We start from the raw sequence: 24,348 nt of genomic DNA on the forward strand, positions 1-24,348 counted from the left end.
CTGCTTAGAAATGGCAGATGTCAAAATAAGAAAAATTATCATTCAGGAGAGCTATTTCTGATACATATTAAAACCAATATTGAATTTATTAATAGATATTTGAGAGAATACTAACTGATGAGCATGTGTCATTTAACAGACTTCTAGTGGCTGAAAAAACCCTATTTAATGAAAAGCTAGGGGCAACAGAAGCTGCAGGTCTTGCACAGTGTATATATTCTCCCTTAGGAGTGAAGAAGCTTACAAATACTACGCTGTAAAGCAGCATTATCAGACCAACTTTACAGATGGAACTGAAATATAAATGTACTAAGCATTTTGTTCATTCAAAAGTCTATGGAAATCACTAAAATATAGTCACAAATGTCCTTATTTTTTGTCTCCAACTTTAGGTAGTCTGTGAAAATGCCATGGAACAGACTACTGAAGTTTCCTCTAAGACAAATTCATAATTTTATGATATTACATAAATTGTTGAAGACAGGAATACTATATGCATGAATAAACAAACATTTAGCATCTAATGCGTTGCCTGAATAAGTTCTATTTAAATTAAATGTAAATCCAAAGTCAATGACTGTCATATCTAGCAATAAAAACCTATATTAAGAGATTATTCTTATCTGATAAACATGGAAAGTTATACTGTGAGGTATATACATTTTGATGTTGGTGTTATACTAGGTGGACAGGCCAGCTCGAAGTCCTGCCTGTCTGAAGGACCACAGCTATCACTGTTTCATTTTTCTTACCCAGTTGATCATGAGGAGTGCCTTTAAATATAATTCTGTAAGTGGTCAGGAACAAAGCTCCTTCAGCAGGAAGTATGTGAGGGCCTCCAAGCAGTCCTCCTGTAGCTTCCTCTCTGCCATCAGGATCCAGTAGCACACGGAGACCTTCACAAACAAATTCTTCTCCTGGCAGTAAAGTTGGTCGTAGAATTTTGGGCTGATGCAAATAAATGAAAGCATTAGTGTAATGGTGAGATCAGTGTTATACCTCAATCTAGTTCTAATATTTGGCTGAAAAAACATCAAAACAAAATTGTTATGAGACAGAGTCCAAAGAATGGAGATGCAGCTTGGACTCAAATAAGAGAAATGGTTCTGAAAAAACAGTGGGCTTGCAATAGCTTGCTTATAATCAGAAGTTTGGCTCTACTAGCTTCATAAGTTCATATTTCATGAGACCAAAGCCAAGCATTTTATTTATCACTGGTGAAAATTTTCTTTCAATGTTTTGATATTTCTTTGTAACATTATGAGGGAAAAAAATATGACTAAATTGAATGATTCTAATACTTTTAAAGAATACAAATATGTTTCCTAACACTTGCCTTCTGTATTGGTGGAAGCCGCCTACTCTCACGATGGACAGCCTCCAAGGTCTCTATGTGCATTGCAACAATGCCTGGAAAGCAGTAATACCATAAATGAAAACTCACATAATATGAAAGAGAAATTTGCAATCTAAATTAAACTTTGATATTCTGAAATTCTCAACTTTAAACGTCAAAGGAATAATCACTTGAAATTCAACAGGAATTACAGTCTAGAAAAGAAATCTAACCTTCTAACTTCACTGAAAGTAACTGAAACCAAGAAGTGCATTTTTCTTACTAGAAAAAAAAAAAAAAAGTAGAAAAAAGAAAGACTACAAAGCACTCTTCACAATTCCTACCAGGTATCATGCAGTGAAGACCCTTGATGTGATCCTGTGTAACACCGCTCTCTGTGCAAACCTTGTCAATGAATCTCGTGATGAAGCGTACAACTGCATTTGCAACATCATTGTTCTCAGAGTCCTCAAATCCACTTTCAGTGTCATAACTCTCTGCAACACTGCCTGCAATACTACAGACATAAATAAAAGAAGTTTCAAGCATGGAAAATTTCAGCTGCTGATGCAAAGGTGATACCTGGCTCAACACAGACAAGCTGTGGGTTTTGGTTTTTTTCCTAGCTACAATACATAAATTTGGTAAAAGCGTATGGTGGTACCAAAGTTAACACTGTATTTTCATTATTATTAACACTGTTAGAACAGTGTGGATGATGACATAGGAGAATTTTCCCTCCATGAATCCAGTGCAGATGGGCCCACAAGAGAAAAAAAGCTGCTTGGATGTGAGCTCTGTGTCTTCTCTTCATGAAGTCAAATAACATGATTTGCAACCCATGTTAAACAAATATCCAGTTACACAGATAAAGATACATTAAATGAATATTCTGGTTGCAGAGCAAAGCATTCAAAAGCAAAAAGGCTATAAAAATAGCTTTTTTGTGCATATGATAAAGGCACAAGCAGGTCAGTGGGAGATGTACTTTGAATGTCTAAAAATGCTTCCCATAATAATATTAAGGGTCAGATTCATACAATATACACCACAACCTGTTTTCTGAGCACATCCTAATGCCTGAGATTAGAGGTGTTTAGTCAGCAGCAATTAGCAGCCATGGAAAGTCTGATACTGGTAGGAAGCCTGTACTTTACGTGATGCCAGTGTTCAACAATTTTAGCAGGTGGGAATTCTGACAGATCACAGGTGATAATGAAAACAATAACTAGAGAGAAAGGAAGACTATTTTATAGATTCACATGCTAGGGAACGTAACTGGCATTCATACTCCTCTGCCTCCTTAGTAATTTAACTTTTGCCATAGTAGTTTAGCCCTCTTACTTTGTGTGACTTCTGTGCCTTTCTTCCTTGGATTCTATACAAATGTTTTCTTGATTTTAGGTTCATATACTGAGTTTTTCAAGTTATATAATGTACCGTTTGGGTTGCTTTTTCTTTCTCATCATGTATTTGCCTTCATCATTTGCATTACTAGATTACAGATTCTTAACGTAACAGTAAAGCTTTTATGTTCCTTTAAATGGTGGCAGATTGCTCCAGGTTAAGTCCTGTTACTTTAAGAGGAACCACATTAGACTACTCTCCTTAATTAATGAACTTAAAAAGAGGTGAAGATACTGAAATAATCTGGTTTTTAGAAGAAATCCTGAAAATTAAGAAGCTTTTGAGAACTGTGACCCATCCACACTGAAGCTGTATGCCCACCTGTTTGTGACAATACTGTTGCTTCCACTCTCCCAGTCACCTGTAGCCGATGTTCTTAACAACTTGTTCTTACTTGTATCCAGTGGTACTAGCAGGTAGACCATGAGGTTAGCAAAATGAATTGCCTGACTGAAAACTGTACTTTCCTCATTCTGGATGAGCTCCTGCTGCGTTTGCTTATTAAGAGTTGGCCATAATCGCAACTGCTCAGCAGCCAGATCCATTGCTGTCTTATCTTGTTCTGAACCTACAGAATTTTTCTCCTAGAAGACATGGAGAATGAAATAAAGAAAGCATAGAAAAATAATAAAGCTGGAATGTTAAAAATAATGTTTAGTCAAAACTTTATTAAATTGTTTATTAAACTTCTTCAGTAAGTTATATATTAATATTAAAAGAAAAACCAAATAACTACACTCAATAGGGTTTAAGAAGAGTTATAAGAACTCAGCTTTGAAAGCAGTTCACTGAAATATGCAAGTAGCAAAACGTAGACAGATCTAAGTAACAATTTCTTTCTAGATGAGTTTTATACTATACAATCATCCATGTTTATTCGGAGTGGTTTACTGATTTTAGCACAGTTGCTCTCATTAGCTTATTCATTTAGCTCACATAAAAGCAAGCATAAATTGGACTGAGAAGCACATGCTTCATGCAGGTAACAGTCTCTAAATTCCTAGGACGTTCAGGTGAAGCAAAGTTTTATATAAGTAGTTTCCAGACGAGCTGAAACACTCATGCTTTATATGTTGAGTCCAATTCTAGCTTTTGGTTGAAACAAACCAGGTAGGTTGCACATAGTCAAATTGTATTATAGCCTGAGGAAGTCAGAATAAAGGAATCTGGCAGCAGATATTAGCGACATAATGCTTGATGTTAAATTATTGAAGGACTACATATGTTGAAAATGTTTCTTCTATACTAAATTTAAATTGACCAAATTTTCCATATGGACATATGTGAGGTTTAAAGTAGATGCTTGAAGTTCTACTGCTCTCCACATCTCTGCAAAGAATCAGATTTTACGGGGTTCCCCACACACAGTCCCACAGTCCCTTGCTTTTTATCACTCTGTCCTGGGTCCAGCAGTGGCAGTCATTTTTCTCCTTAGTAGCTGGTGCAGTGCTGTGCTTTTGACTTTCAGCCTGGGAACAGCACTGATAACACTCATGTTTTTAGTTGCTGCTCAGTAATGTTTACTCTGACGAAGGACCTCCTGAGTCTCATGCTCTGCCAGGGAGGAGGGGAAGCCGGGAGGAAGCAGAGACAGGACACCTGACCCAAACTAGCCAAAGAGGTATTCCATATCACAGCACATCATGCCCACTATATAAACTGGGGGCAGTTACCCAGAAGGGCTGAATCACTGCTCGGTCGGGCTGGGTATCAGTCGGTGGGTGGTGAGCAGTTGTACTCTCTTCCCTTGTTATGTCCCTTATCATCAATATTATTAGTGGCAGCAGCATTGGTTTGTGTTACACTTTAGTTACTGGACTGTTCTTATCTCAACCTGTGGGCATTACATTCTTTCGATTCTCTTCCCCATCCCTCCGGGAGCTGGGGGGAGGAAAGGGGGGGGAGTGAGAGAGAGAGTGTAGCTGACTGAGTTTAAACCACGACACCCTCATACATCTGAAACGCCTTTTCTGTTTCTCATTCTGACTCCATTGCTGGGAATATCTCTATTTTACTTCCTGTCTCTACAGTGCTGCATGACTTTGGATAGCATACACTTTTCAGTCACACAGTTGATAATAATCATATAAGAAGAGAGATTACAAACAGCTCTTTCCTATGTGTAGGTAATGCTCCTTAAAAAAAAAACAAAAACAAAAGAAAAAACAAAAGAAGTAGTTATTTTAGCATGCTACAAGGCTTCCCATTATATTTTTGCATTAGAGATGGACTTTCATCCTACTGAGACACATAATTTGTGTTCTGGAAGACCTGTTCAATTTTGCTAAAGCAGACTGAGTGCCATTCAACAGAAACCACTCCAGGGCTTGGTAATAATCTAAGACTGGGCACGAGAACTGGTGCTAACTTAGGCTGTTCCTATAACAGAACTGTCACTTGTTTGTAACACTGCTATACAATAAGTTACTACTCTCAGGAAAAACATATACCTTAAAAGTGTGGAAATTTATATAAAAAGCGGTTGTTTGAAAAATCACACAAGCAACATCAAGTTATATTGCTTTGCAGATAAATGTTATTTTTTATTTTTCATGTCATTTTATGCTGTTTAATATGGCAAAAAATGAAAGAAAAACACATTAAATGGGAGAAACTACAGCTTATAGCTCCACAACTTAGCAGACAATTAAAAAGTGAATAAAAATACTACCTTGATATTTACTTTATAATATATTCTCCTACCTTTTGTCTCAACTGTACTGCATGGTTGTCATCTTTGGCTGAAAGGTAGAGGGAGCGAACTTGATTTTGGACATTGCTGTAAAAGGTTGTTTCCCAAAACTGTTGATTAGTCCAGATAGGATGGTCTTGCACACAAGTGTAAGCAAACTGACTAACTCCAGGTGCTAATTTCTGAAAGCAAAAACCATGCAAAATTGATGTATTAGACCTATTATTTAATTTCCTTTAAAGGCTATGGCTTGAGAATTTAAATAAATATACATAAAATCAGTTCTACAGAATGAAATATGCAATATATAACATCTTTTGTACTGCAATATAGGAAAGAGAAATGATCTCATTCTGTGCCGTTAAAGAATTGTTACAGCATTACTCATTATGAATGGACCACTTTTTTCAAGTTAGGTGTATTTATTTAGGTAGCACTAATCTTCCAGTGAGTTGCTTTATATTCTTGATAACAATATAGAATGACAAGAAAATTTATTTCAATGACCTAAATCATGAAGAATAAAATCTTGTATCATGTATTCTTACTTTTTTGGGGAAAAAAAGACCACAAAAAAATTTGTGTTGCATACCACACATAGCTGCTTATTATTATTATATCTGTATGAGAATTGAAGAATAAAGTGCATTACTCGGTGCCTCATTTAATAACTTTCACTCAAGACACTACTCATACCTGAAATATACACTATATCTAGAAGTTTAATTTTACTTTCATGAAAGAAACTCTTTACTGTGAGGGTGGTGAGGCACTGGAATGGGTTGCCCAAAGAAGTGGTAAATGCTCCATCCCTGGCAGTGTTCACGGCCAGGTTGGACAGAGCCTTGGGTGACACGGTCTAGGGTGTGGTGTCCCTGCCCCCATGGCAAGGGGCTGGAAGATGATCTTAACATCCTTTCCAACCTTAACTATTCTATGATTATGTTGCAAACCACTCTTCTGCAGCGCGTTAAATCTACTCATTTTATATTAATAGATGTATAATTGTACATAGCAGCCAGTACGTACAGTATTTCCTTAGTAGGCATTCAGGTATTCAAGTGGAAGGCCAGGAAATTACAGCTGAAAATTTTAAAGTCTGTTTTACAAATTTCTGGTTTTGCAATTTTTCAAACTGTGTTTTCCACACTATGCTCTTCCAAGTACATCATGAACTAAAAGTCCTGATCATGTGCCATGTATTCTTTCCGTATGAAAGACAAAGCTCTTTGAAATGGTTATGTTTGAGAAAATTATATGTGACATGCTACTAAAATTTACCCAACTGAAATACCTTCTTGTGATAAACCACAAAAAACTGAGAACTATAATTTTTATTTGATCATGCAGAATTTAATCAAAATTTCTTGGTAATCTGTTAAGAAATCTAAGTTCATGGAAGATTCATACTGCACTACATATGACTTTGCTTACCCAATACTGAAATAGAAGACAGCTGGCTTGTTTAACAGATTCCCAAGTTTCAGTTGTGATGTAGTTTATGGTAGCTCAGAGGAAAGGACAACTGATCACACACTAATGGATCCTGTGCTTGATCTAGCTGTTAAATTGCAGAATAGAACAGCTCAAATAGCATCCTACCGATCTTTGTACTCACTACTGGGGATGCCTTGGCAAAACCTCAGGCATACAAAATATACACTAATTCATGACTATGTCAAGCCTGTTCATTAGTGGGACAATTAACTGTACATGAAATTGAGTCTTTTAATTGTAAAATGAGAAAATAAAGAAACAGAAAGACTACCCCTACACTCCTGTAAAGCCACCTGCTTTACAATGTTCTTTAAGAGGTGTACACATTTCATATCTTTTGCTGTTACAGGTGGGCATACAGCTGGCTTAAAATGGTTTAATTTGCTCAGCTGTGATAAATAACACAGGCCCACAGAATAGATCTGGCCCAATCATTCACTTAACTCAAAATTCAGATGCACAAAACTTGTATTACAGAGGACTGGAGATGACAGGTAAATCATGGAATATAAATATGGGTAACACATCTTGAAAGCAATGGTTACTACTAAAGCTGTATCATGACTTTTACTTTGATTTATTCTTTATTTTTGTCACTGGCAGTAATTCCCCGTCACAATACAGCTGTAAAAAGAGACCATGATGTCAGGAAAAGGAAAAAGGGGGGCAGGGGAGGAAGGGAAAAAAAGGGGAAGAAAAAGGTAAACAGTCTGTTCAAGCCTAGCTAGTTGGTATACTTAACTCATGCCAATTTGTGTAGTAAATGCCACATAAAAGAGTGATTTGACTATCAACCTGTCCAGCTGCCTTTGATGTCTCCAGCCCAAGTGAGGTATTTGTGCAAACTAGGTAAGGAAGGGGTGGTCTTCCTTACCTGGTAAGGTAAGAGTTCCTTACCTAGTAAGGTAAAACCCAAACTAAAATAACTCATAACCCTGATTCCATAGTAATAGTGTTACAGAAATAAAACCAAAATTAATTATTTGCACATGGGACAAACACAACAGTAAAGCTGAGGGGCTTTTAGATGCTCTTCCTGTGTTTGTAATTTAAAACCGTGAACAGCCATGTACAAAACAAAACTTCTAAACAGTATTTATATTCAAATATAATGACATAAGTCAACACTGACAGTAACTTCTAGGCAAAGTAAAAATAGTTTGCAAAAGGATGAAAGAAAATCCATCAAAATGCTAATAAATATTATTCTTCTTATTACCTGCATGTGTTGAAACAAATGATAAAACCTGATTGTGGCCAGAGCACAGAATCAAAGTCAGGATTTGTAGTTCAAGGCTCAGCTCTCTTGGTCATTTTAGGCAAAATCACTTCGGATTCTCAGCTTGTTTTGGTTAGTTTGTTAGTAAAAAACCAGTATGAATACCAACCTTAAGAAACACATTGCTGCTTCTATGCAGTCAAAATCCAGGGACTACTAACACATAGTACAAATATAAGCATTCCATGAAGCTTGCAGTGTCTATATTCTCTACTCTGGGAGTGCTTAGTCAGCTGTTTTGACTAGAATGGAAACTAATCCAATATACTAAAATGGCCCGTGCTTACTGTTGCATTCTAAAGAATTTGCTCAAGATTTCACCAATTTAAGTAAAACAGTAGTTCAGTGTTTTTTCATCAAGCAATACTGCATATATAAAACAAATCTTCACCTATCCTTCCACAAGACACCTAAACTATACCAATATTCATGCTCTTTTTCCCTGTCCCAATTCTGTCCCTGTCCTAATTCAATTCTGCCAGACAGAATGAATGTAGGAGGCAGCAAAAGAATTTCCTACTTATAAGGGAGAATTTAGGGGCTGACAGCTTAAAAAAGACCTGAGAAGAAAATAATAAAAATAGCTCTGAACTGATAAAGTCCTTACTCTAAAGCTGTCTTATGATAGCTTAAATGAGCATTAAGGTGTAAATCGTAATAGTCAACATGAAATGAGTTAACTTCCCCAAAAGGACACTGAATTCTTTTCAATAAACTAATCGCACTTAAAAAAAACCCCAAACACTCCCATCCCAAATTATGTATGAAACAGACATTACCTATACCAAAATAATGAATGACATTCTATAGTTTGTAAAAACACAAGGTAGATTTGTGACTTGCTGTGTGTGGCTATACACAGCTTCTGAATTCAGGAATTGTCTTTCCATTATTTCCAACATACTAAGTGGCATTGGATAATGCCTGTCCAGGACTTTTTTCTGTTTCTTGATACTGCATAACTCTGATTCTTAAATGATACTCGTGGCTCAGTCAAAAATGTGCACTAAGTCCAAGACTCCCAAACTTACTGTAAGGTGCAGGTCTCCAGAGAGCCTCTCTATGACAGTATTATTTCGACTGCACGTCTCTTGGCTATGGAAACAAAATGGCAAACTCAACCACTCACTATATTTTAGATAAATCCAGTTTGCTTCAGAAGTTAACTGGATTTCTGTCTCCAACTTATATCCTCAGTTAATAGTTTCGGATATTTTTGGTGAGGAGAGGAAAGAAAGAGGTGAGAAGGAGCTTGCTGCTGAATGCCAAGAATAGCTTTCTTCTCATCTCCTTGAGGAATTACTGTGCTATGGGTTATCCACTTGACCTCTGTGAGAAAGCTATTGCAACACCTGAGAAATTACCTTCTTCGCATACTAAAGGAGATCACAACATTCCCCGTCCTGTAGTGGTTAAGGTTCTTCCTGAAAAAGTCTGCAAGTGTAAGCTTACAGATCATCCATGACACAGCAACACTGTTACTTTAAAAGGTTAGTTATGGTGCTGTATGGATAACATCAGTCAAAAAATTCAACTCAATAAATGTTTTTCCCATGTGGAATTATACTCAAATATATTGTAAACACAAATATCGGGAAATGTCTTAAAAGTATAAAGAAAGAACTGTGAAGCTTCCATTGTTGTTTCTTAGTTTTCATTTTTATTGCTTTAGAAAAAAAAAGGCAACATATTAAATCAAGCTGCTGCTTCAACCTGAACACCTCAGCAACAAAAAAGAAACCAACCTGCCACCTCTTGTAACTTCAGAAAGCCACCAAAAAGATTGTACTCAAGACTGATTTATATTTTATAATACATTAACATTTATAATACATTAACATTGCGACTAGCAAGCTGGTTCATTACACTATCTACTATAATTTTGCCATGAAAAATAAAAGGAAGGAAGGCCAATTTACTTATAATTCAGTGCTACCAAGCCACAGACAGGTACACTAAACCAGCAGAGGGCAATAGAATTCTAGAATTTTGCAAAATTGGGATGTAATTCTGGATGGAGCTTTATTTAGTATATACATTTTCTGGCAAAAGTGACGTAAACATCTAACTATTCATGATCTTTAATCCCAGATTCCTGAAGATCACATATAATTTACAATAGATTAATTAAAGCCATTCAGAATATCTCAGATTTCTCTACTGACGTACCAATACAGACAGACAGATAGAATACCAAGTTACACGTAACATTAATTAATGCACAGTAACATACTTCTTTCTCAAAAAGATAACAAAAAGATTTATGAATTTCTGTTATCCATGGAACACTCTAAGGAAACTAAAGTCATCTGGGATGAGGGATGTTCAGAACCAGCAAAAAACCCCCAACATTTTCATACCATAACTTCAGACCTTCACAGTTCTAAACAAGGTTAAGTTCCAAAATATGGATATGCTGATTTGTTCCCCTGTCTACAGTACATCACTTTTTTTTTTTAATCTATTTTCATTGTAGAGATTACCATGACTGTTCATCAAGGTTTAAATCCATTCGTTAAGTTACAGATTTCATGGATTCTCAGCTGCAGTGGTGAATCCGTCTGAAGAGTTTTAAATTGTGACAGAGCTATTTGAAAACCTTCTAAAATGTCACCATATTCTTTTGGCATCAGGTGGCTCAGCAGTGAGTGTGCATCTGTGTGACTGTACTGGAATAGTGTTATCGGCTGTACCCACAAATATAATCCTCCAGTAGCAAAGTTGTTATTCAGGTCTGCACTCAGAAACAAACTCTAAATCTCACAAGGTTATGGCTTTATTTAGATTTTGATAGTGGTTCTTAGAATTACTGATGTCTTGATATGAAGCCCAGTTAATAATGCATCTAAGTAATCCCCAAAAGGGTAATAATTGTTTTCAAGTTTTCATTCTAGTTTTTCTTTAATTACTATTTTTCTTTTCCTATGTCAACTTTCTCTGTCTTCAGGGGCAGAATTCTCTCAGAAGTTCTCTCAAGATACAGCATTCCCTTATTTGAACATCCTCAAATAGTCCTCAAGAACAGGATGAGTATAACAGTCAGAAAGGTAAAAGGAGACAATACAGAATACAAATTGCAAATTAATAAAAAAATAATACCACAGTAGTAGATTTTGTCTTGGCATGCAAATTACATATACTGCATGGTTCAGAAGGTGAAAGAGAGAGAGGATGAGCAAAACCAGGAAGAAGAGTTTCATGAAGAATTCTGAAATGTAGTTTCTTTAGAAAATATGAATCACCCGAAAGGATTAACATCCAAGCCTACCCCTGCATGTGTATCATGCCCTTTTGCACTTTTCACCAACATTACCCCTCACCTTTTCCTAACAAGTCAGACTGCTGTCTGGAGTTGAAACATTACAATCTCTGCTGATGCAAAGAAGCATTAGAGTTCCAATAGTGAAAGAACAGCCAAATCCAATGACGAAAGCTAATACATGTTATTTTGATACTTATTACTTCATTTGATCTACTGCAGAAAATGCTTTCTCCAGTTCTGTGTGAAGTCCTCAAATTCACTGCTGTTTGTTTTAAAATAGTTATGTAAGAACAGGAACCACATAAAGTCTGCCTACGTATATTTTCTTTTGTGGTTCAGCTTCTTTCATAGTACCAATATATGACACAGGCATGTTCTTGCTGGTTTTCAAGCAGGCAACTTAACATATTTCTACATTTAAGGGATTACCATTCTGAGAATGGATAAGATTAAGGACAGTATCAGAAGTGACATAATAGAGATACAAGAAGAAAATTGATGGAAGCAGACACAACTTCTTGCCAAGACAGTAAAGCAAATCTTTCAGGATGTGAGTTTCCTAAATTAAAGCTAGCAATTCAAGAGTAGAGAATTTTAAAGCAGAAGCAATTTCATCACAAGCACATCAGAGTAAGGCAGAAATTATTAGAATATAACTAGATGTAAGAATGAAAAAAATTCAGTATAGAAAGCTAATGCATCACAGAAAGTCTTCTAGCTTTACAGAAGGCTACTAGTATACTGATGCTTATGAGAATTACTTGGGCCAATCATAGTTGTGAAAAAAATGCAAGTTCAGAAAGAAAACTTGTGTTAAATGTAAAAAAACCCACCCCACACTAATTTTGCTTTTCAAAATTAACTGTATCATCCAGTAACTACATACAATCCCCTGGTGTTCACACAAATTCTAAAATAAAGACTAATATATTGTTATAAAGTAACAGAGATAAACGTTAGTACCAAATATTCCACTGTTTTCCACAGCACAGTTGGACCAATATTCCACTTATTTCAGCTGATACTAGCTGCAAAATTTGCCTCATAAAGACAAATGTCAATACCTCTTCACCCATCATCACAGATATCCACATCAGCCATTAGGTAGCTTCTCTGTAACTTCATAGCTGGTACAACAGACAGCACATTTCAAATTATGATGCTTCTGCTACATAAGCAACCTTAAATAGCATCTTTCTTGGAAAGATGTTTGATGGTAATAGTTAAATACAATAAACAACTCTGAATTTCTCTAGTACTGCCTCTTTAACCTTCAGAGAAACCCTTATCCTTCTAGCTGGGAATGCCTCCCATACGTAACAGGCTCTGGAGTAAAGCGGTCATTTATTTAAGCATTTCGAGGAGTAAAGTCTTTCTTCCACTGAACATCTGTCACAACTGTTACTGAAACTTGGTAACTCATTTCAACTAGGAAAGTATACACTCAAATTAATTTCATTTTATTGCTAAGCTGTACAAAGCAGCATATATATATTTCACTGTGGAAAACATTAGAATTCTTTATATTGGTGTCTTAATATGGAATTCTTCCAGTTTACCATTTTACCACTAGTTTGAATTTATTTTTATTAAGTCACAATTTTGTGCTCACCTTGAAGATAACTAAAAAAACTTGAAGCTTAAACAAAAACCACTTCCAATAAACACAGACTAACATCTTTTTCATAATTTGAAAATGAGACTAGGATGAATCCTAAGATGACCTGAATAGATGTTCTGTACTATGTTGAGAAGTTTTAAGTAAAATTATTTACCATATTTTGGTAATCTTTAAAAAACACTGAATAAAGCAATTCTTCTATTTTAGGTATCTCTATTTCCTTCTCAATAAAGAAGCTGAAGGTGTACAAATGGACTACAAATGATAAACGAACAAACATGCAGATGAACAGCCAAACAACTGGCATACCTTAAAGAATTCCAGTTAGCACTAGTCTGCAAAATATGTCTCTGATGTTTCATTGCAAGTTCTAGAATGAAATTAGCAGTATCCAATTGAAATTTTATTCAAAGTTTGGTGGCTTACAGCACTGAAATAAAATGATACTAGTAATTAAGAAAAAAATAAATTCTTCCTTCTATCCCTCCCAAGAATTACATAAATTAGTCATAGAAAAATTATAAAGCAGTTTCAACTGCATTATGCTAAATAACAAATGTCAGTTTTAATGAACTACATCCAGTCTGGTAAGACAGTTTACTGCATTTGGGTTATTTTTGCTGAAATTAGATCAGCACAATCCAGGTGTACACCAATCCATTAAAAACAAGTGACTCAGAAATTTAAATAAAATATATGTGATTCTGAAAAACGGTATTGCTCCGGCTACTGCAATTTAAAGACAAGCTCATCTATAAAATATGGAAACCATTCATTATTTGTACACAGAACAAACTTTACTTTCATAATAGTATATTTTTATTAAGTTACTTCCTTTATTTAAAAACATATGATCAGAACTGTCACTTCTGAATGCCAGATAACAAAAGTTTGCAAGTGTGTTGCTATCTATTGTGTAATGTGGTACAATAAAGTATTAATTACACCATTTTGAAAAAGATCCCCCAAAAGTGCAAAATTGTATTATGATCTGCACATACAGGTTCTACAATAGTTGAGGGGTGCAAGAAAGACTGATCTGATTGCCAAACCTGAAAAGCTGAAAAAGAGACAGAAGATAAGAGAAGTGGACACTGACCATGACTTGACATGGAACAGCAGTGAGGAAAAAGCTTTTGCTTCCTCTGTCTGCTGTCCAGTGGACAGGCTGAAACTGGTACCTGTCACTGATCATCACTCTTCCTGCACAGTAGAACTTCAAGAAATGCAGTGTAGTCAGACATCTTGCCACTTCGGCAGAGAGACATAACTGAAACAGTATCAAAATCCTATGAGTCTGATAAGTCCAATAATTCAATTGTCAAACTGTCATCTTTGATGGATTAATAAAATGCAAATATAATCAAAATATGTCCTTTTCAACTTGCCCTTTCTCCCCACATACAGAAAAAGACCTCTTTTCCACAGCATCAGGGAATACTACGTTTCTGTTTTATACACAGAGAAAATCACTGAATAGGAAATAAGCATGGGTCATCCGTACCAAAAAACCATGGAAAAATTCTTTTATCTTCATGTATAAAGGCATTTTATTTATATTGTTTCAATTTTAAACAAAATTCCAACAGTATTACTTATGGTAAACTAAAACCTTTTTCTAACCCAGGAGGAAAAGATGTGTTTGTTTTTGTGACATTAACAGTACACACCAAAGTCCACTGTCACTGATGAGTCATATTTTGCTAACAACTCATGTCTAATATTTAAAATTTTTAAAAAGCATTGTGACTATGTTTTCTAGAAAAATTCAATTATTATTCCAGGCCACAAATATGCAACCAATACTAACTTCCTGTCTATGAATTTAATCCCACCAGCTATGAATTAGAGTGGGATCAACTCCTGCTAATCAAGTTTCACAACAGATCACTCACCAGACTTCAGGAGCTGGAATTCTGAAATTTCAGCAGACATCCCAAGAGCTGATAGAATGCTGTACACAGGGTAATGCTTTTGTTATTTTAATTAGCTATATGAAGAAATCATCTTTATGCAAGCAAAGACATTAAGACCTGTTAGATCATGCAAGCCTATTCCTTTCTATACATTTTTTACTGTTTTCCCAAGAATATTTTAAAATACCTCAAGGCTAGAGCATTGACTGCTTCATGGGAAGACCATTCCAGAACCTTCCAACATCACTTCTAGAGGTATGCTTCTCTTACTACTCACTTGCTTTCATCTGCTGGACTCCCACTAAAACGCATCCTTCTCGTTATTTATACACCTTAAACACCTGCTGTCTGCACTATGTGTGGCAAGGTAGAGGAAAGCTATCTATGAAGAACAGGTAATTGTTTCATTAGTGCTCTGTTTGGTGTTTGGTAAATAAAATGAAACAACATTTATATACACAATAATCCTTTCATAAAGGCTGTTGGTTAAGTTCTTTTTATTATTTCATTTGAAGCAACAGGAATGTCATTAATGATAAAATCTTGCAAGATGAAATCCCATCATAATTTCCCATCTAAATACTATAGCAAATATAGATGGCAAAATACATATTTTACTGATATAACTCTACATTTTTAGATTCACTACAGGTTTCTCATTGATAACTCAATTTGGAATATCACTTGCACAGTAATACCAATACAGACACAAATGGAAACCTGCTACCAAGAACACTGTGCAGTTTCAACAGGGCTCTGTGAAGTAATATTTAATATGCTGCTGCCATTAAAGATGGTATTCTGATAACTCAAACATCAACATAAACAAGTACAGACTGTGAAGCACTTCACAATTTTTTGGAAAGCATAAACACAGTCACACTTACAACAAAGATAATACTGTTCTGCATACTGAAGCAACAGTATTGGAGTAGCTGCACTCTGCCTCCAGAAAAGTGAAATGCAGCTTCAAGTGTGCACGTAAACTAATGTATATAGTAATTAAAGTAAAACTGACAAGCAGGTAAGTGGAAAAGGCATGACATAGTTTGACAGCACACACATACCAGTTTTCCTTAAAGTATTTTAATAAAAAACCAAATAATCCCCCAAATTATCTTAATTTTAGTTTGTACACTCCTCTGGACTTATCAGAGACAGAACAGCAATATGCTGTGTTAAGCAACAAAACTTTAATCATCCTAGCTAAGATCTGGGTAAATGGAAATCCAGTGAAAACAGAACTTACGAACTGTTAACACATTAGAAAGAAGGCAGCTCAAGGGAGAAGAGTAAAGCAGCAGGATTTGATATGACTTCTCCCCAAAAGAGGGGAAGAACAACATTAGTTTGCTGTAATTCCAGAGCAGGAATCTGTCCAAAGGGTTACAGAGATATTATGGGGTGGAAAAACTACACCCATTTTTCTTACTTTAAGAATACTGATACAGACCATTGTTTCTAACACAGGTTCAGGTCAGGCAGAACATACTCTAGTCTAGGATACAATTTTGAAAACCTCAAGAGAGGCTGAAAAGTGCTCAAAAAAGTTTCCTTTTTATATACTTTCCAAATAGAATCTCAAACTGTTAATTATAACTAATGGCAGCAAAGTTTGTCAACTGATCTTACATTCTGAAAAATATATCAGTTTGTATTTAGTATGAATAGTTTTATGCCAAAATAAGTACTTTTGCCAAAGAATCGTATCTAATGGGACATACCAAAGGGGGTCATCATTGAACCTGAGGATTAGATCTGGGAAAAACAAAATTCTTTTTCTATTATGCATGAACAGCTGGCTTTTGCAAGTTAACAGTCAGGTTACTTAGATTTTTAATTCAGGTCTGAAAAATAAAATTGCTCATGTTTTCTTACATCCGGGGACTCACAGTTCCCAGAGCTTAGAGCTTTAGAGTTAAATCATTACTTCAGCAAACTTTACAGAATGTGGAATCTAACAAAGCTGCTACAAAATAACCTGTGCCTCTCAAGGTAAAGAGCTATGTGGACTCTCTGGCCTTTCTTATTAGCGAAACTAAAAATCAGAAAATGAAACAAAACTAAAGTCAATCTTTCTTCATAATACAGGACAAATGCAGTAGCAAGAAATAGCAAAATGTATTTAAGCATCAGTGCCAGCAACAAATGACAAACAACTCATGATTCTGCTGCTGCTGCTCAAGGACTCAACAGAAGGAATGGAAAAGAATGAACTGAACATGTAATTAAAAATGGGAAAAAATTTATTTGCTTGGACTCAAAAATTTAATCGTGCTAGCTAATATGAGAATGAAAATACTCCATAGACTTTCCAGAAAGCAGCTTTGGGGTATTATGTAAACCTCTAAAATAAATCCCATTTAAATAAAACTTTTCCATGGTTTTAATGATTACAAGAGAGAAAATATGCCAATTTATGCTCTAGATATGTAGTAAATACTGGCTTAAACAGATTTCACGAAACTTGCTATGCATATAAAATTGCTCTTGCCTTCAGCAGATGTTTCCAGGTTCTATGACTTGTAAAATTCCACATTTTTAATTCTAAAAGTCACATCACAGAATCAATTTCTAATACAAAACAATCAGAAATTGTTCAATTAGAATGGATAGTTTAAATTAAAAAAGCACTGATTGATTTCTCAGCTCATTGTTTAGTTTCTATTTGGCTAACATAGGAATCTCCATTTTATTTATGGTTACATATAAATGCTTCATACACCATCTGAAGGATGGAAGGCTATATTTTTCTTAACTTCTATCACATGTTGTTAATGTCTAGCAAGACTGTCATAGTAACTACGATTTTTTTAGTATAATGATGTACCAATTACCAATGATTGAACTCTTATTTCCCAAACTAAGTTGTACAACAATATTTACATTTAAAAAAAGTCCATGTTCTGAACTTCTTACTTCCTCAGATATGTAAACCCTGAAAAGCAGGACCTAAGCTAACTAGAAGTGGTGAAAACGTTACTGTATTGGCACACTGAAATAACAACAGCCATACACACAAACGTTATGCTTTTGAAATAACTGCTTGCAGAATTTGCTTATTTAAATCTGCATATTTACCATCATATCTTATCACTATCAAACATATGAAGATCGGCTGAGAAAGTTGGGACTGTTCAGCCTGGAGAAGAGAAGGCTGCGTGAAGACCTCATAGCAGCCTTCCAGTGTCTGAAGGGGGCATATAGGGATGCTGGGGATGGACTCTTCCGTTAGGGACTGTAGTGATAGGACAAGGGGTAATGGGTTAAAACAGGGGAAGTTTAGATTGGATATAAGGAGAGAGTTCTTTCCTGTAAGGGTGGTGAGGCACTGGAATAGGTTGCTCAAGGAGGTTGTGAATGCTCCATCCCTGGCAGTGTTCAAGGCCAGGTTGGACGAGGCCTTGGGTGATATGGTTTAGAGCGAGCTTCCCTGCCCATGGCAGGGGGGTTGGAACTTGATGATCGTAAGGTCCTTTCCAACCCTAACTATTCTATGATTCTATGATTATGCAAAAAACCCCCAACACCAAACCAAACCAAAAAACAAGTGTAAGAAATGGAAAACAAATACACAATTAAAATAAGCCATTCATAAGATTCTCCAAAGTTAAGAACTCCACAGACTGAAAACTTCACATGCCAAATAAAACAAAAAATTACTCCAGCGAACAGCTTTTATGCAATAACATCAGAAATTATTATTTTCAATTATTTTAATGGCTAATTGTAATTCAATAATTCTCTAACCCATCCTATAAGCCTGCACTTAGTTCTGGGTAAACTTATCATAATCATCATCACCCTACATCAGTAAGTGTAATTCTGGAGCAATGTTCATAATAGCCTATTAGAAGACTTTCACTGACACTAATCAATTTTAGAATGAACCCTCTTACCCTGCCATGTATCTCTTGCTGTCACTCTCTTCATTTTAACAACACATGTAATGTAAAACAATACAAAATTGGAGTGGTTTTCAGTAAAAACTTACCCTATAAAAAGCAGTTGTCAGGGGTAGCAATGCTGCAGCAATGTTATATTCTTCTGAAGATGAACAATCCTTCAAGAAAAACATACAAAGAAAATAAGCAAAACTGTTTTCAATGTTATCCATTATAATTTTATTTCTGATTCATGGAGTCTTTCTGATGCCCTTCCTACACACATTGTAACTTTAAATCAATTTCATGTATGAATAACATGAATAACATATTTATGTATGTGTGTACATATACATATATTTTCTTCATTTCTGCTAGATAGGTATTGCTATGATTCTTCCCATTTAAGGAATTTATTAGCACCTTTCTAACTCACATGTTAGAAATATAATTTTACCAACAGTTTACATAGAGAAAGGAAAGTATTCCTCATTTAGGAAACAATAAAAAGGTAGGTTGCTTCCAATTGGGTCAACAGCAAATCTGACTAAAATGGAACTGATGTGATGACCAGAGAATGTACTTTCAAAGAGTTTACACAAAGAAATAGACATTTATTTAATATGAAATGATCACCTCCACAACCTCTACAAACGTTTGGCACAAGGTTAACTTTAAAACATGAAAACCCATCCTCCTGACAATCTCAGAATGCCTCATTCAACAGTCAAGTGTGTCATTTGTGACTCTCTAGGCTTAAAAGGATATGCCAAAGTAAATCAACTAGTGACTGCACTGATGAAAATAGTGATTTTATTACAGAAGCCTTTTAAAAGAAACCGGGATTGGAATGTAACTTAATACTTAAAAAACAAACTACTTGAATTTTTAAGACTAAAACAAAACAAAACAAAAATACTCAAGAGTTAAAGATACTTTCTTTTCTTTTTAAAGTTACTAGATTATTTTTCCATTAGCTCTTTTTGCCAACACTGAAGAACAAAATGCACATAGTTCTGCTAGACAAATGTATCACCATTGTGATACATTTCCACTTGAACAATTCATTTGAATATTTCTAACATTCACTCTTACAATGAGCACCCTCCAACTGAAACCACACTCCTATTAGCTATCTATAACATCTGACCAAATCCCAAAATTGAAATATCTCAAGTGTTCCTCTGCCAGACTTTTAATTCATGCCTTCATCTCGTATCAGAGTTCTCTAAAACCCAACTAGCAAAAAGTTGGCATTAGCCAACTATGATAGCAGTTAATCTGCATTACAGGAACAATCACATTAAGGATCATTAGGATGTTCTCTGTATTCATCTCTCCTTTCTTAAATCACTGCTGAGTGAGGTTTAAAAAAATAGACAAAAAAAAAAATCACAAGACTATTTTGCTTCTCATTACTCTAAAAATCCATTTAATCCTTTCTGATTTTCCAGTAACATCATCTTTGATTACTTCAATCAAGCTCATCTAAACAGAAAAAACAATGTCCATATAACGTTAAATACAGTGGTATTTAGAAAACTACTTACAGGTGTATTCTGAAAAAGTGTACAAATTCATAGATGTGAAACTTTACTTCTGCACAGAGTTACTTCAGATTTTAACGTGCGTAGCTCTGCATAAATTCATGTATGCTAACTATGCATGGAAAACAAAAAGTGTGCAAGTGCCCACACTTCCTAACACATTCCAGTCTGGTAGAGGAAAGCAGTAAGAAAAGAGGACACTGAGAAACTCAATGTATGTTCTAACGATGCCTTTTAGTATTGTGACTGACATATACATAAAAGCCCCAAATTAGTTTGTAAAATGTTAACACAATAAGATTAAAGACATAGACTCATCTTCTTTTAATTTTAAATTTCTGCATTATTTCCTATTGTTATCCATTCCTCAACCCCCAATCACAATTTAGCACATGTATTTGGAGTTTAATATAAAAATAATGGCAAATAGTATTTTTTCACTTAATCAGGAATGCTCAACAGTTTTCAGAAAAATACATATCTTATTTCAGCAGGTGCTTATTTATAACCAGGTATAAAAGATCCAACCTTATTGTTTCAAGTTATTCTACTTAATCCCTTAGCTCAAATTACTTATAAGAGCTTTGGCTTTTACCCAAAATATACACAAAAATATCTTTATAAAAACTGAGCAATGTATCTTCACCTAGAGAGTATTCAATATTCCAAGAGCTAACATATGTCTCAGAGATATATATCATCACCACATAAACAACACAGTAGATTATTTTTCCATTCCTTCTTACAAGTATGAAATTCTCCACATATTCCATGTCAGCAGTACCCCCTGGATTTGTAGTATGGAATTATTATCTCTCTATAGTTTCTCCTCCAGCATACGACAAAAAATGTAAAATGATCTCAGCTAGGAATAAAGTATAATGCTGCTATTTTAAGAATAGTGAAATTAATTAACTGTTCATCTGCTCTGTAGCTGCAAGACAATGCCACAGTTAACAGAGATGCTGCACTGAAATCTCAAGTTTCTCAATTACACAGGCCAATCAAAGTACTAGAAATGTCATATATTTTTAGTATGCAATTGATTCAAGCTCCTGAAACAAAGCAATCCATCTGCCTTATTATATGTAATAATGTCTTACTACGAAAAATATCTCTTACTACTGCTACAGAAGTAGACAAATCAAATACCATAAAATAATTGAAGCTGTTCCCCCTCACTTGCATGAAATTAAGCTAAACCACATCTGGGGAACAAAAATTATCAGCGAATTAATTTCCAATAATAAAACCCAATCTCCTAGACAGTGAAATGTAGACTTCCATCATGCCATATGCAGAGTACTACTTTGAATCCATGTGTAATTGAATGAAGACCTGGGACATTATTCTGGTCATACTGACTATATATTCAGACTGGTGCTGAACTCTATAGCAGATTGGGAGTGTTTCAGGAATTCCTGTACATTTAAAATAGTTTCACTATAGTGAATTGACACGTGAATAATAAAACAAGAATGTTTTTCCTTACATTACTTACTTTGATACGACATGTGATTTACGCTCCTCTCAGTTTAAATATGCAACAAAATGTTGGTGGTTAGATATTGTCATTACATTGCAGAACTGACAACTAGGAAGTTTTGACCGCCTGGATGGATGCATGGGATCTCCAGTGTCTGGTCTTTGGAATCTGGTGGTTGGATTAGGCTTCTGGTACTGGAGAGGAGAGGCAACCCTTCTCCTCATTCTTGACTTCAGAACAAGTACTGACCTGAACTTCTGTTTGGAAAACAAGGTATTGTATGTCATCATTAAGTTGAGATGTCCTCCAAAATCTGATCCTAGTGATGAACAGCTAAGAAGAGCCACCTCAGGTAAAAGTTTCTCCTTGATCTGCTACTGAAGATGCAAGCCCAGATTCAATAAAGCCCTTAAGCACCCTTTAATGTCCCACTTACTGCAAGAGCAAGCCGAAGTCAATGAAGCACAGTGACAGCCTAGCATAAGCTTATACATTTTCCTGAACAGGCTGCAGTAAATAACAACTGATATTGAGGGACTTCTGCTTTCACTTAGTCACAAGATAAGGATCTAGGAGATATATATGAAATATCTGATGATATTTGGAGTGCAATTTCCTTTTTAAATCCATCTTAATAGTCTCACTCATCAATTGCTAGCTGATACAGTATGTTTCCTGTGTTAAACCACATTCTGCTTTGGGCAGTAAGCTTTTCAATCAGACACCACATTTTAAATAATCTAAAGAAATCTGAGTATGCTGAAAACTTGGGACCCAAAATTCAGCAGCACTATAAATGACTGGAATTTCCCGCAGGCCTGACTATCACATGAAATTAATGTAGCATGCAGTGAATGCCTTCAAACTTTTCAAACTGAAAAGCTAAACATGACAGTTCTTTAGCCATACGTTTTTGGCAGTACAGTCTGCTGCATCTATGCTTTATTAAAAATACTGCTAAAGTAACTCTCAGTGTTGCACTGTGCCTCCTGAGAAGTACTGAATGTCGTCAATTTTCATGAAGGCCATGTGTGCTTTTAAAGAACTGTTAATTCAGCATGTATAAGGTAACTATAACCAAGTGCAGCACACTGGCTACAAATTACAGGTGAAATATTGGTTCCATAAATTAACAGATGATTTCAGTAGTGCGAGGATTTAGCAGTCCAGTTTAGAAAAAATGTTAAAAGGAACAGGGATTCACCATGTAGAACTGCATAATTAAAAATTAGAATTGGATATTAATGAGCCAGTTTTAGAAAAAATCATTCATTTTCATTAGACAAACTGAATAAAGTTTCTGCATCCATATATAAATACAATATTAATGCAACTGAACTACTGAAAATGGAAGTTTTTTATCAAAGAAAGCCTATTCTATGTTAATTGATGTTACAACCAATGTCCTTTATATTCAATCTTAGCCTTAAAAATCCAACTAAATAAACTGCCAATTTTGCAATGTACTGACTGTACCTAATATAAACCTTAAAACAAAGGTCTTATTTTGAATTTCCAATGTAAATTTTACAAGTGTTTAAACTACAAGTTTTAATTCCACCGATAACGCCATCATCTGGAGCAACAGTCAAAACGACATATTTAGCTAATTAGCTGCATTACTTATTACTAGCAGTGGATAATTAGTTTCAAAACATAGTTTGAAATCTTATCGAAAGATCATAAGTGAAGACCATAAGTGGGTTTTTTTTCAGTGAAAATTAATATATAGTTACTTTTGTTCTAACATTCCTATACAGGTTTGCCTAGTGAAGCCAACATCACTGCTACCTGCTGCACTGCTTTACAATGGGATCAAAGTTTTCTCTTTGTTTTGTCACCAAAGTTCAAATCAAGCCTTACTGAAACAGCTACAATTCCATTAAGTGCAACTCTTCCAGGACTTGAGAAACAGAACGGCAGACAGACATACCTAGGAAGCCCATAGAGCTGACTACCTGTGAACTTAGCTATCAGCAGCACTACAAGAACACACTCAAAACTCAGAAGATACTGCCTTCTGTAATTCTCATTACTTTCACAACTTCTCATTTTGGTAAGGATATATACAGTCTTTCAAAATTCTTAACTCACAAAACCACCTCTTAATTCATAAATTACCCTAGCACATTTTAAGCGTTACTCATTAACACAAACTTTTAATTTTTGTTCACTGTTTCAATGATTCTCAGTTAATAAAAACAGAACTGTATACTCGTATTGCCTATTGGTTCCAGGTTTAAAAGTGAACAGAGCCACCCTTGGACTTCTGAGGAGACACTTCTCAGATTGTTACCTGGTTACTATCTGACAGCAGTCATTCAACACAAAATCTATATTACATAGATTTAGCTTGTCCTCCAAATTATGCCAGATGTTAACACTTTCTTCATCCTCTATGACCATTACATTCATTACTAG

General features: G+C 35.2%; 1 protein-coding gene across 1 annotated transcript in view; it reads right to left on the bottom strand.

Moving 5' to 3' along the window:
* The window catches only part of SBF2 (SET binding factor 2), a 260,129-nt gene that overhangs the window by 51,898 nt on the left and 183,883 nt on the right, over window positions 1-24,348 (bottom strand). The window contains exons 17-22 of the mRNA XM_061380465.1: window positions 19,005-19,073; window positions 5,447-5,617; window positions 3,065-3,327; window positions 1,681-1,853; window positions 1,337-1,410; window positions 753-948 (exon numbers count right to left, since the gene is read on the bottom strand). Coding sequence (XP_061236449.1) covers window positions 753-948; window positions 1,337-1,410; window positions 1,681-1,853; window positions 3,065-3,327; window positions 5,447-5,617; window positions 19,005-19,073 — 946 coding nt within the window. The remainder of the gene's footprint in view (window positions 1-752; window positions 949-1,336; window positions 1,411-1,680; window positions 1,854-3,064; window positions 3,328-5,446; window positions 5,618-19,004; window positions 19,074-24,348) is intronic.

The sequence above is a fragment of the Neopsephotus bourkii genome, unplaced genomic scaffold (assembly GCF_033783945.1).
Source record: "Neopsephotus bourkii isolate Nb327-2 ecotype Australia unplaced genomic scaffold, CSIRO-AGI_Nbou_v1 NB_1792, whole genome shotgun sequence".
Taxonomy (NCBI): domain Eukaryota; kingdom Metazoa; phylum Chordata; class Aves; order Psittaciformes; family Psittacidae; genus Neopsephotus; species Neopsephotus bourkii.